This window comes from Mobula birostris, chromosome 21, assembly GCF_030028105.1.
Source record: "Mobula birostris isolate sMobBir1 chromosome 21, sMobBir1.hap1, whole genome shotgun sequence".
NCBI classification, from domain to species: domain Eukaryota; kingdom Metazoa; phylum Chordata; class Chondrichthyes; order Myliobatiformes; family Myliobatidae; genus Mobula; species Mobula birostris.
This window is the reverse complement of record NC_092390.1, coordinates 20,490,715-20,502,997: the sequence shown is the minus strand read 5'-3', so window position 1 is coordinate 20,502,997 and position 12,283 is coordinate 20,490,715. Positions and strand designations below refer to the sequence as shown.

The following is a 12,283-nucleotide window of genomic DNA, read 5'->3' as shown; positions in this document are numbered from 1 at the left end:
ATTGGCCTTTAATCTGAACATTTCTCTCTCACCTTCCTTGTTCTCCTCAATCTCTCCTACACCTGCTTCCTTCCAATTTATACATAGAACAGTACAGGATCTTTGGCCCACAATGTTGTGTCAATGTTTTAACGTACTCCAAGATCATTCTAACCTCCCCTCCTACATAGCCCTCAATTTGTAGGAACTTTTCTTGAATCAGTGGGCACAGGCTCAAGAATACACTAAGAACATCTACCTTCTCCAGAGCAACACACACACGATGCTGGAGGAACTCAGCAGGTCAAGCAGCATCTATGGTAATGAAAAAACAGACGATGCTTCAGACTGAGACCTTTCTCAAGACTGGAAAGGAAGAGGGAAGATGCCAGAATAAGATGGTGGGGGGATGGGAAGGAGTAGAAGCTAGAAGGTGATAGGTGAAGCCAGGTGGGTGGGGAGGGGATGAGGTAAGAAGCTGGGAGTCCCCTTCTCCCATTTCCAGCCCTCTTCCTCCTCTTGGATACCCAGTTCTGGTTTTCTGCCTGCTCTGGATCCTTTTCGTATCTAACTGCTGACGAGACCTCAACCAGCTTGACTTTGGCACTCCTCTCTTCTCTTTGGACCTTGCCCCCCCCCCCCCCGAACGCACTGTCCCCCTCCACCTTCTCTGCACCAACCCCAGCCTCACCATCAAACCCGCAGACAAAGTGGATGCTGTTGTAGTCTGGCAGAATGACCTCTGCTGAGGTCAGGCGGCAGTTTTCAATCCTCTCCCTTACCCCCCCCCCCGAAGCGAACCCCACTCAGGACTATCAGGACATTGCCTCCGACTCCAGCACCAACCTCATCAACTCTGGGAATCTCCCATCCACTGCCACAACCTCATAGTTCCCTTACCCTGTTTGTTTTTACCTCCTACCAAAGATCCACAAACCTGACTGTCCAGCTAGGCCCATTGTTTCTGCCTGCTCCTGCCCCACTAAACTTGTGTCAACATCACTCGACTCCATTCTATCCCCCTTGGTTCAGTCCCTTCTCTCCGATATCTGTGACACATCACATGCTGTCTATCTCCTCAACCACTTTCAATTCCCTGGCCCTGATCACCTCACTTCCACTGTGGATGTCTAGGCCCTATGAACATTTATTTCCGATCGAGAAGGCCTTAAAGCTCTCCACTTATTTCCCAACAACGGACCCGACCAGTTCCCTTCCACCACCACCCTACTCCGTCTGGCGGAACTGGTCCTCACCCTCAACAATTTGTCTTTTGGTTCCTCCTACTTTCTCCAAAATGAAGGTGTAGCCTTGTCCCCAGCTATGCCTGCCTTTTCATTGGCTACATGGAACAGTCCATGTTGCAAGCCTTCCCTGGTAATGCTCCCCAACTCTTTCTGCACTACATTGAGGACTGCATTGGTGTTGAATCATGCACCCGTACTGAGCTCATCAATTTCCGCAACTTTGCCTCTGCAAAGTCTTAGAAAAGTACAGCATAGAAACAGGAGCTTCAGCCCATCTAATCCATTCAAACTGCCTCCTCCCATCGACCTGCACTGGGACCATAGCCCTCCATCCCCTACCATCCTTGTACCTATCCAACCATCTCTTATATGTTGGAATCGAGCTTGCATGCACCAATCTTGGTTTCATGCGCAGATTTGCTGATCCAGTTAACCGCATTAACATCCAGGTCGTTGATATGGATGACAAGCAACAACGGACCCCACACCGATCCCTGCGGCACTCCAGTAGTCACAGGCCTCCAGTCGGAGGCAACCACCCTCTGGCTTTTCACACACAGCCAATGTCTAATCCAATTTACTACCTCACCCTGAATGCTGAGCAACTGAACCGTCTTGACCAACCTCCCATGCAGGACCTTGCCTTGCCAAAGTCAATGAAGACAACATCCACTGCCTTGCTTTCATTATCTTTCCTAGTAATTTCCTTGATAAACTCTAAAGATTGGTTGGACAAGACCTAACATACACGAAGCCATGCTGACTATTCTTAATGAGTCCATGTCTATCCAAACAATTACATATCTGGTCCCTCAGAATGCCTTCCAATAACTTTCCCACTACTGATGTCAGGCTCACCGGCCTATAATTTCCTGGTGTATTTTTAGAGCCTTTCTTGAACAGTGAGTGCCGGAACAGTGGTTGTGGATACAGATGTTGTTAAGACCTCAGACAAAATTGGGGATCAGAGATCTGAGCATGCTGTGACTAGCGTCCTGAGCTGCGTATATTTCAATGCAGGAAGTATTGCAGGAAAGGCGGATAAACTTAGAGCATAGATCAGCACGTGGAATTATGACGTAGTCGCCAATACTGAGACTTGGTTGCAGGAGGGGCAGGACTCGCAGCTCATTGTTCCGGTGTTCCATTTTTTTGGATGTGATGGAGTGGGAGGGATTAAAGGGGGAGGGTTGGCATTACTAGTCAGCGAAAATGTCACTACAGCACAGACTGGAGAGCATGTCTAGTGAGGCCTTATGGGTAGTGACTGAAGAATAAGAAAGGTGTGACCACATTAATGGGATTATATTATAGACCACATAACAGTCCACGGGATTCAGAGGAGCAAATTTGTCGGGAGATTGCAGACTTTTACAAGAAACATAAAGTTGTGATAGTTGGTGATTTTAACTTTCCACATATTGACTGGGACTCCCATAGTCTAAAAGGGCTGGATGGCAAAGAGTTTGTCAAGTATGTCAGGGAGGTTTCCTTAATCAGTACATAGAATTCCCAGCAAGCAAGAGTGCGATACTAGATCTCCTATTAGGGAATGAGACAGCACGTGACAGAAGCTTCTGTAGGGAAACACTTTGCATCTAGTGTTCACAATGCCATTAGTTTCAAGGTAATTATGGAAAAGGATAGGTCTGGTCCTTGGGGTATAAGAAAGGAACTAGCAAGTGTGGACTGGGCCAGGTTGTTTTCTGGCAAAGATATAATTGGTAAGTGCGAGGCCTTTAAAAGTGAAATTTTGAGAGTACAGAGTTTGAATGTTCCCATCAGAATAAAAGGCAAGGAAAACAGGCTTAGGGAACCTTGGTTTTTAAGAGATATTGAAGCCCCGGTTAAGAAAAAGGAGATGCATAGCAGGTACAGGCAAGTAGGAACAAATGAGGTGCTTGAGCAATGTATAAAATGCAACAGAACACTAAAGAGGGAAATTAAGATAGCTAAAAGAAGACAAGAGATTGCTCTAGCAGACAAGATGAAAGAGAATCCTAAGGCCTTCTGCGGATATATTAAGAGCAAAAAGGACAAAAAGGGGGAAGGGTGATGGAATGAGATGCCAGGGAAAGTAGTGGGGATGAGGGTTTGATTTCAACATTTAAAAGAGATTTGGATAAGTACATGAATGGGAGAGGTAGGGTTATGGTCCAGGTGCAGGTCAAGGTGCGGGTGCAGATTGGTGGTTAAGCACAGGCTTGGTGGGCCAAAGGGCCTGTTTCTGTGCTGTACTTTTCTATGACTCTATCTTTAATGGGACCTTACGACCAAACACATCTTACCTTCCCTCCCCCGCTCTCCGCAGACATCACTCCCTCAGTATTTCCTTGTCCATTCATCTCTCCCCACTAATCTCCCTGGCGTTTATCTCTGCAAGTGGCAGAAATGCTACACCTGCCCATTCACCTCCTCCCTCATCTCCATGCAGGGCCTCAAAGTCCTTCCAGGTGAGGCAACACTTCACCTGCGAATATGTTGGGGTATACTATATCTGTTGCTCCCGATGCATCCTCCTCCACATGGATTAGAAGGCCTGTCACCTCCCCTGGTGTTCCTCCTACTTTCCTTTCCCCACGGTCCACTCTTCTCCCCATCAGATTTCTTCTCCAGCCCATTACCTGTTCCACCTTTCACCTTCCAGCTTCTTTCACCTTCATCTTCTAGCTTATACTCCTTCCCCTCCCTCCATGTACTGATTCTGGCATCTTCCCCATTTCTTTGTCAGTCCTGATGAAGGATCTCAGCTCGAAACGTCGAGCGTTGATTCATTTCCATTGATGCTGCCTGACCTGCTGAGTTCCTCCAGCATCTCGTTTGTGTTATTCTGGATTTCCAGCATCTGCAGAATTTCTTGTGTTTACACTTCTTCCAGATCCACCTCTTTCAAAACCCCCAATAACTTTTATATTGGAGACAAGAGGGTAGGTCCCCTTGAGGACCAGTGTGTTAATCTCTGCGTGAAGTTAAAGGATATGAGGAAGCTTTGGAAGGAATGCATTTCTCACTGTGAGTCAAAATGGAGGAGGTTGGAGAGTTAAAGCAGGACACTGATTGCTGGAGCTGTCTTTATCAGGGACAGAGGTTACTAAAAACACTGGAACACATCAGGGCAGATTCATCCCCTGAGCTGGATGGGGTTTACCCCAGGATACTTAGAGGAGCAAGTGAGGATATTGCTTGGGGTGGTGATGGATCTCTTCTGTATCTTCATTAACCACAGTCTGGAGGTGGCCAAAAGGACAAGGCAGGAAACGACAGGCTGGTGAGCCTTGTATCAGTGGTATGGAAGTTGTTGGGGAAATCTTTAATGGGCAGGATTTACGTTCACCAACAAAGGCAAGGACTGATTAGGAGAAATCAGTATGTCTCACAAACCTGATTAAATTTTTTGCAGAAGTAACTAAAATTGATGAAGGGCAGAGTGGGAGTGGTATTTTACATGGACTTCATAAGCTTTTGATGAAGTCCCAGGTAGTAGGCTGGTCCAAAAGGTAAAGGTGCAAGGGAACTGAGGCCTGTTGACATTCTGGAATGAATATTGACTTGACAATAGGAAGCAGAGGGTAGTTGGTGGATGGGTTCTTTTCTGACTGGATATTTGTAATATATGGTGTATGCAATGCTCCTTTGTTGCTTGGACAAGAATGTAGATGGTCTGATTTAATAATTCTGCAGATGACTGGTAAATTGAAGGAGTCAGAGAGAGTGAGGTAGGATAGATCGGGATGTACAGTAGATCACCCATAATTTTAGGTGGAGCATATGAAATTTAATACAAACGAGTCTGAAGTGCTGTACTTTGAAAAAGACTGATAGAACATAGAGCAGGTGGCAGAAACCTTTGGACCATTTATGTACGGAGGAATCTTGGGGTGCAGTGCATAGGTCCATGAAAGTGGCAGAGTGAGTTCATGGGGTAGTGAAGTGTGCATTTGTAATGCATGCCTTCATTAGCCAAGGCATTGAGTAGATGTCTAGACAACATTGGTTAGACTGAGTTGCAGTGTTGTGTACAGTTCTGGTCACCACCCTACAGGAAGGCTATACAGAAAGAGTGTAGAAGCAGTTCACCACCATGTTGCTTGGAATGGGTGGCTGCGGTTATGAAGAGAGCTGGGAAAAGCTGGGTTTATTTCACTGAAATATAGGAAGCTGAGGCCATGAACACATACAGGTTAGTACAGGTCGACCTTCACTAATCCAGCACCATTGGGACCTGAAGAGTGCCGAATTAGTGAAAATGCCGAATTACAGAAGGATCACATTAAGAATAATCAGCGCCGGGTAAGCAAAGGAACCGGATTACAGGTAGTCAGATTAGTGAAGGTCGACCTGTAATATTTATGTAGGGAAGAGATGGATTACTGCATATACTCAATGTCGTCTTCTCCAGGACCAGAGAGTCTGGAACTGGAAGACACAGCTTTAAGGTGAGAGGGGTTTTTATAGGTCAGTGGTTTTTCCACACTGAAGGTGGTGGTGGTCTGGAAAGAGTTGCTGGTAAAGGGAGATACTATTACAGTGTTGAAAAGGCAGCACAGTAACATAGCGGGTAGCAAAACGCTTTGCAGCACAGCACCAGCTGTCAGAAGATCAGGGTTCAATTCCTGCCGCTATCTGTAAGCAGTTTTTATGTACTTCCTGTGACTGTGGGGTTCCTCAGAGGGCTCCAGTTTCCTCCCGCATTCCAAAGACATACTGGTTAAGGTTAGTAAGTCATGGTACTGGTTAAGGTTAGTAAGTTGTGGTACTGGAGGCATGGTTAAACTTGCGGGCTGCTCCCAGCACACCTTTTGGGCTATGTTGGTTGTTGACGCAAACAACACATTTCATTGTATGTTTTGATGTATGTGTGACTGATCTTTAATATTTGGACAGAGACGTGGAAATGAAAGGCGGGTTATGGGCTTAGTGCAGGCACACAGGAGTTACTTATTTGGGCTTCACGGTTTTAGGAAATTGGTCCGCCTTTATTCCTTGGAACATAAAAGAATGAGGGGTGAAATCTTTAAAATCGAGAGAAGTTCAGTAAGTCTTTTCCCCAGGGTACAGGAATCCAAAACTAGGGGGGCATTGATTTGTGAGAGGGACAAGATTTAAAGGGCATGCTTACACAGTGGTGGTGAGATTATGAAACAAGCTGGCAGAAATGGTTGACATGGGGTAGCATTTAAGAAACACTTGGGTAGGTAGATGGAGGGGTGAGTCTTAAAGGGATGGGACTTAAAGAGATATGGGCCAAACGCAGGAAACTGGGCAGTGATCTCAGTATGGACTCGTTGGGCCTGCATTTTAGCTGTGTTGCTCTATAATGACTGAGGAAGCAGATCTGCCTCTCAGAAGTGGTTACAGTGAATGCATCACTGAGGGTCTCGCCAATGTGCTTATTGACTTTACAGAAGAGCTTACTGCTCCGAGCTACCTAGAGTTTAGTTGTTAGTGTCTGGGGTTATTTTATCTAACAAAACATCCTTTGTTATATCAACCACTCAGTTAACAGTGTATCAAAGGAATGCTACATGGTGCATGCATTTCTCAAAGGTGCACTCATCTTCTTGTATTCTAAACAGCTTATTTTAAAAAGTAATAAGTCTACATAAAATGTTTCAGCAAATCTCTAATTATTAGCTGAAACATACAGTATATGTGATTTTAAAAACAAACTGCTGGAAGTACTCAATGGGGTTTTATGTTGAAGTTGTCTTAAGACATCTCTGAGGCCAAATTTGGTTTCTGGTCACCTACCTACAGGAAAGATGTCAATAAGATGTGGAGAGTACAGAGAGAATTTACAAGGATGTTGCCAGGACTTGAGGACCTGATTTATAAGGAAAGATTAAATAGGTTAGAACTTCATTCCCTAGGGAGTAGGAGAAGGAGGGGAGATTTCAAAGAGGTATACAAAATTATGACGGGTATGGATAGGGTAAATGCAAGCAAGCTTTTTCCACTGAGGTTGGGTGAGAATAGAACTAGAGGTCATAGGGGTGAAAAATGAAATATTTTAAGGGAAACCTGAAGAGGGATATGGGTTCGATTGCAACATTTCAGAGAAGTACATAGATGGGATGTTATGGAGGGTAATGGTCCAGGTGTGCATCGATGGGACTAGGCTGAATAATAGTTTGGTATAGACTACATGGGCTTGAAGAGCCTGTTTCTTTGATGTAATGCTGTACGAGTCTAACTCAGGATCAAACAGCATCTGTGGAGGCAAACAGATGGGTGAAGAAACCCAGGCAATTAGCTGTGTGGATGAGGGACAGATGAAATCAGGCAGGAAAACTAATCTCGGTTACGGGTTGCGGAAATGGTGAACCAAGGGAAGAGAGTAGCTAGGTAGAGAGTAAGTGCATAAGTTACACAGGGTTATGGGTGTGGGTTACCTGAAATTGGAAAAGTCCATGTTCATAGCATTGGCTTTTAAACTACTCATGTGGAACAAGAGGTGTTCTTTCAGTTAGGATCTGGTCTCATTGTGGCAGTGGAGAAGGCCAAGGATAGATAGGGAAGGGGAGTTGAAATGACATGCAGCTGAAAGCTCAAGATGAGTCCACCGCTGCAGGAAGAACTCCTTGGGATGTTATATTGAAATTGGGAGGCTAAGTTTGGAGTCCTGGTCACCTACCTACAGGGAGTATATAAATGGGATATCTCTCCTGAGAAAATTTACAAGGATGTTGCCAGGACTTGAGGACCTGAGTTATAGGGAAAGGTTGAATGGGTTAGGGCATTATTCCCTAGAGCGTAGGAGAATGAGGGGAGATTTGACAGAAATATACAAAATTATGAGGAATATAGGGTAAATGCAAGCAAGCTTCCCCCCCCCCGCAGAGTTCCACCAACGGTTTATGCCCCAGAATCCAGTATTTGCAGTTTCTTGTGTGTCCATGCATACTGTACCTAGTTGACTTGTGAAATAGTTACAGAGATCCAGTCATTTAAAATTGAGGTGTATAGAAATCTTTTCTTTGTGAGGCTGGCAGGACTCCAGAATTCTCTATCAAAGATGGTTGAAGAGTCTGTATCATTAGAAACATTTAAAGAGGTAGATAAACTTTTATAATATCAGCCAGTTGAAGTTTCTGTGGAGCTGGGAAAGAGCAGTTCAGGCCTGGGGTAACTTGGCAGTGGTGGGGCAGGCCTGCAAGGTGAGGGTGTCTACTTTCTACTTCTGTGATGTAATGTGATTACTACTTTGCTATCGTGTCCCTGTCCCTCTTCAAATTGATCCCAGTTTGTTCCCGGGTAACTGATTGCAACCAAAGCAGAGCGTCTGCCCTATTGTATTCACAAACAGGAACATTGCGGCAAATCACCCGGAGTGTCATTTTTTTTGATATGTGTCAGGATTGAGATAACATCAAAGAAACACCCATAGCATAGCTCAACACTGCCTGAAAGTAGAGTTTGTTTCAAAGAATGCTGTGCTGCAAGCCTCCATGAACCGGTTGTTATTATTGTAATGACTGGTTAGTCACTAGGTATGTGCCAGGAATGGCGGGGGTGAGGACAGTCTGTATACAACCAGGTGTTGGTGGAGTGTGGAGACTACAAACACAGTCAGTCTCACAAGGAGGCCATTTGGCCCACAGGCCCCTGGGGGAGCAAGATTATTACCCCTCCCCCTTATTCCCCCACAGCCCTTGCTCATGCCCAACACCAAAGGAAGTCAGCCAGTGGATGGAAAGAGAATGTTGCTCTGTGAGCAGAGGTTGAGTGGAGGGGAAAGGGCGAGGGATGACCGTCCCTGAGGAATGCCCCTCTTCCAAATGTGGGAGAGGATCTGCTGATATTTGCAGTTAATGGATGGGACAAAGGGGAAAGAGGAACCAGAGTGAGCAGAACATAAACACTGTCTATTGCCCTCCGTAGATGCTGCATGGCCTGCTGAGCTCCTCCAGCGTGGATTATTTTCCAGTTTGTTTGTTTGTTTAGAAGGGCACAGTACAGGCCCTTCCGGTCCAGTGACCCACAGATTTATCCCCTGCCTACTAACAGGACAATTAACCCTATTAACTGGTACGACTTTGGACCGTGTGAGGAAGTCAGAGCACCCAGAGGAAACCCACGCGCTCATGGGAAGAATGTACGGACTTTCTTACAGGGGACGCTGGAATTGACCTCCGAACTCCGACGTCCTGAGCCTGTAATAGTGTCGCACTAACTGCTACGCTATGGTGTATGCGTCGTTCAAGATTTCCTGCACCTCTCGTGTCTCATAAAGGTGATGCAAACAGCAAAGTGGCAGGCTAATGTATCAAAGCTGCACTGTACCACCTTCCTGCTGCTCGGAGCCCCAGTTTAGCACTGCATAGGCTAGAGAATCCCAGCTGTGATGAGACCTCTGTAATGCTAAGTGACTTTGGCAGCTCCGTGAGCCTTTAAGAACAGATGAACTTGACACCCATTCCCAGGTCATAATTAGAATCCTGATTTTAATTCTGCTTTGTATCATGTTCTCCTTTTCATCTGGAGTGGACTTACCATCTGTAATCCTACCAGCCCTGTGAAACTTTTGATTACTGCCTAACCATACATCCATTGCCTAAGCAAATACTATCTTCCCATTGCAAACCTCCCCTCACGCCATTTCATCCCCTCCCTACAATTGGGGTGGTCAGTTCATCTACCTCACCACTCCCAGGGCTGAGCCTTGCCCTTTGCTTATTATCGGTGGATGTGTTGCATGAACTGGGATCAGCTTCATTCTTACTGAGATTGGTATTTCTCTCTCCTCAACAGCTTTTCAAAGATCATGCACAAAACAGTAAAGGAACTGGCTCCGAAATGCAATGTGACGTTCCTGTTATCGGAAGACGGCAGTGGGAAGGGAGCTGCCCTTATAACGGCGGTGGCATGCAGACTTCGTGAATTGGGGCAGTAGGCCCTGTTGCAGGAAGCACCAAGTCCTGTGGCTGGAGTAGTATTACATATCCCTTATGCCTCTCTTACTAAAACAGCTATGGCTTGATGATCAGGGTGAGGTATTTTACAAGTATGTTGCGCTAAGTTCGGCATAGATAAGCATCCCAAAAAAAATTGAAGTACCCTAAAGACTAGCAACAACGTACTTGTTAATTCAAGGCTGCTGGATTTGCAAAAGTCCCAATTTAAAATGATCACTGTGTTCAGTATCAACTTAAATTTCAATGTCACCTTCGCATTTAAAGTGTCAGTCCATTTTGTTCTCTGAGAGCTGTTGAAGGATTAAAACCAGAATCCAGTTCCAGATAACCGACTTTGTTATAGTCATACAGCGTTCTGAGCAGCAAAGGATTCCTGCTTCACTGTTGTCCACTATGTAATTCTGTGTAGTGCTGTGGCGTGTCTTCACAAAGGTATGTCTATATATTTGGTAACTGAAAATTTACCCAATAAATGCGATCAATTATAGCAATCTGAGATGTATTTTCAGAAAAATTAGCTGGGTATTGTGTTACACATTATTTTCACCTTGTCTGGGTGAATGTGTTGAGATAAATAACGATGCATGCCTTACTGATGTTGCAGAACCTTTAATTTTATACACTCTGTTGAGGCACTCTGTTTTAAAGTGAAATTGTGGATACATTAAAGTTGATCTGTTGTGCATCATTGAAAAGCCTGGCTTCTTTTGGAGAATGTTGTGGTATCTTTACACAGCTGGTCACCAAAACACTGAGATGGTAAGGCACAGAGACAGAGCATTTGGCCCACGATATCTGCACTGACCATGATTTTATCTGCCCTCCATTTCACACTTGTTCATGTATCTAAACGACTCATTGCTATCATACCCATTTCTGTCATTTCCCCTGGCAGTATACTCCAGGTACCTACCACTCTCTCTTGTCAAAAGAGATTACTTCATATCATCTCCTTTGAACCCCTCTCACCTTAAAGCACGGGTTCCCAACATGGGGCCCACAGAGCCCTCGGCTCATGGCATAAAAAGAGTTGGGTAACCCTGCCTTAAAGCAATTATCTCTAGTATTTGACATTTCCCAGAAAAAAAGACCATCTACTCTATCTGTACCACTCATAATTTTATACCCTTTTACTTAGTTTCCCCTCAGACTCTGGCCCTTCAGCAAAAATAATCCAAGTTTGTCCAGCCCCTCCTTACACCTAATACTCTCCAATCCATGGGACATCTAGGTGAACCTTTTTCAAATCCTGTCCAAAGCCTCCACATCTTTTCTATAGCGCACAAGTGTGGCCTAAGTGAAGTTTTATACAGCTGCAACATGATCTCCCAACCTTATACTCTGCACTCCACCTGAAGGCAAACATGTCGGACTAGACCTTCTTTAACACCCTGTCCAGTTGTGGTGCACCCTTTAAGAAGCTATGGATTTGCACCCCAGAATTCCTCTGTCCATCAAATCTCCTGATGGTCCTGCCATTTATGTATATTTTCTTCTTGCATTTAACTCCCAAACTACACTACTTCATGCTTGTCAGTATTAAAGACTACCTGTCATGTCTCCAGCCAAATTTCCAGTTGATATCCTGCAGTACCTTCCTCTCCACCAATTTTCATTTCATCTGCAAACTTGCTAATCAGACCGCCTACAGTTTTGTCCACATCATTCAGATATATCAAAGATAGCACTGATACCTGTGGAACACCACCGGTCACAGACTCCGTTCAGAGAAATGCTGCTACACCATTGCCTCCTGTTAACGGATGCTGCAGACTCTTAACAAGAGACTTGGGATCAAACCATGTATCTGATGCTCACAAAAGCAAAACTGAGATCAAAAGGTGAATTTCTCAATAACCTGGGTAATTAGAATTTATTCAATACTTGTGGGCACCCAAGATCTTCTTGTGAAGAGACTGGGGTGAAAATTACGTTGACTCTGCAGAGCTCCATGGAGAGCCTATAGCCTAACAATTAAAATGATAAAGGAAAACAGACAAAGAAATAAACATATGGATGAATCAGGAACCTGATGTTTGAGACAATATCCACATAATGGTCTTCTCTGATACCAACCTGTATTCAATGCAATCACAGTTCTCATGGAGTTCTCCTCATTAAAGTTTTAATCACAAAGAAAGA

The 12,283-nt window shown here is 44.8% G+C and overlaps 1 protein-coding gene across 1 annotated transcript in view; it reads left to right on the top strand.

Moving 5' to 3' along the window:
- hk1 (hexokinase 1) overlaps positions 1-10,836 on the top strand; it is a 77,752-nt gene extending 66,916 nt beyond the window's left edge. The window contains exon 18 of the mRNA XM_072239130.1: positions 9,978-10,836. Coding sequence (XP_072095231.1) covers positions 9,978-10,119 — 142 coding nt within the window. The 3' untranslated portion in view covers positions 10,120-10,836. The remainder of the gene's footprint in view (positions 1-9,977) is intronic.
- The last annotated feature ends 1,447 nt before the right edge of the window (positions 10,837-12,283 follow it).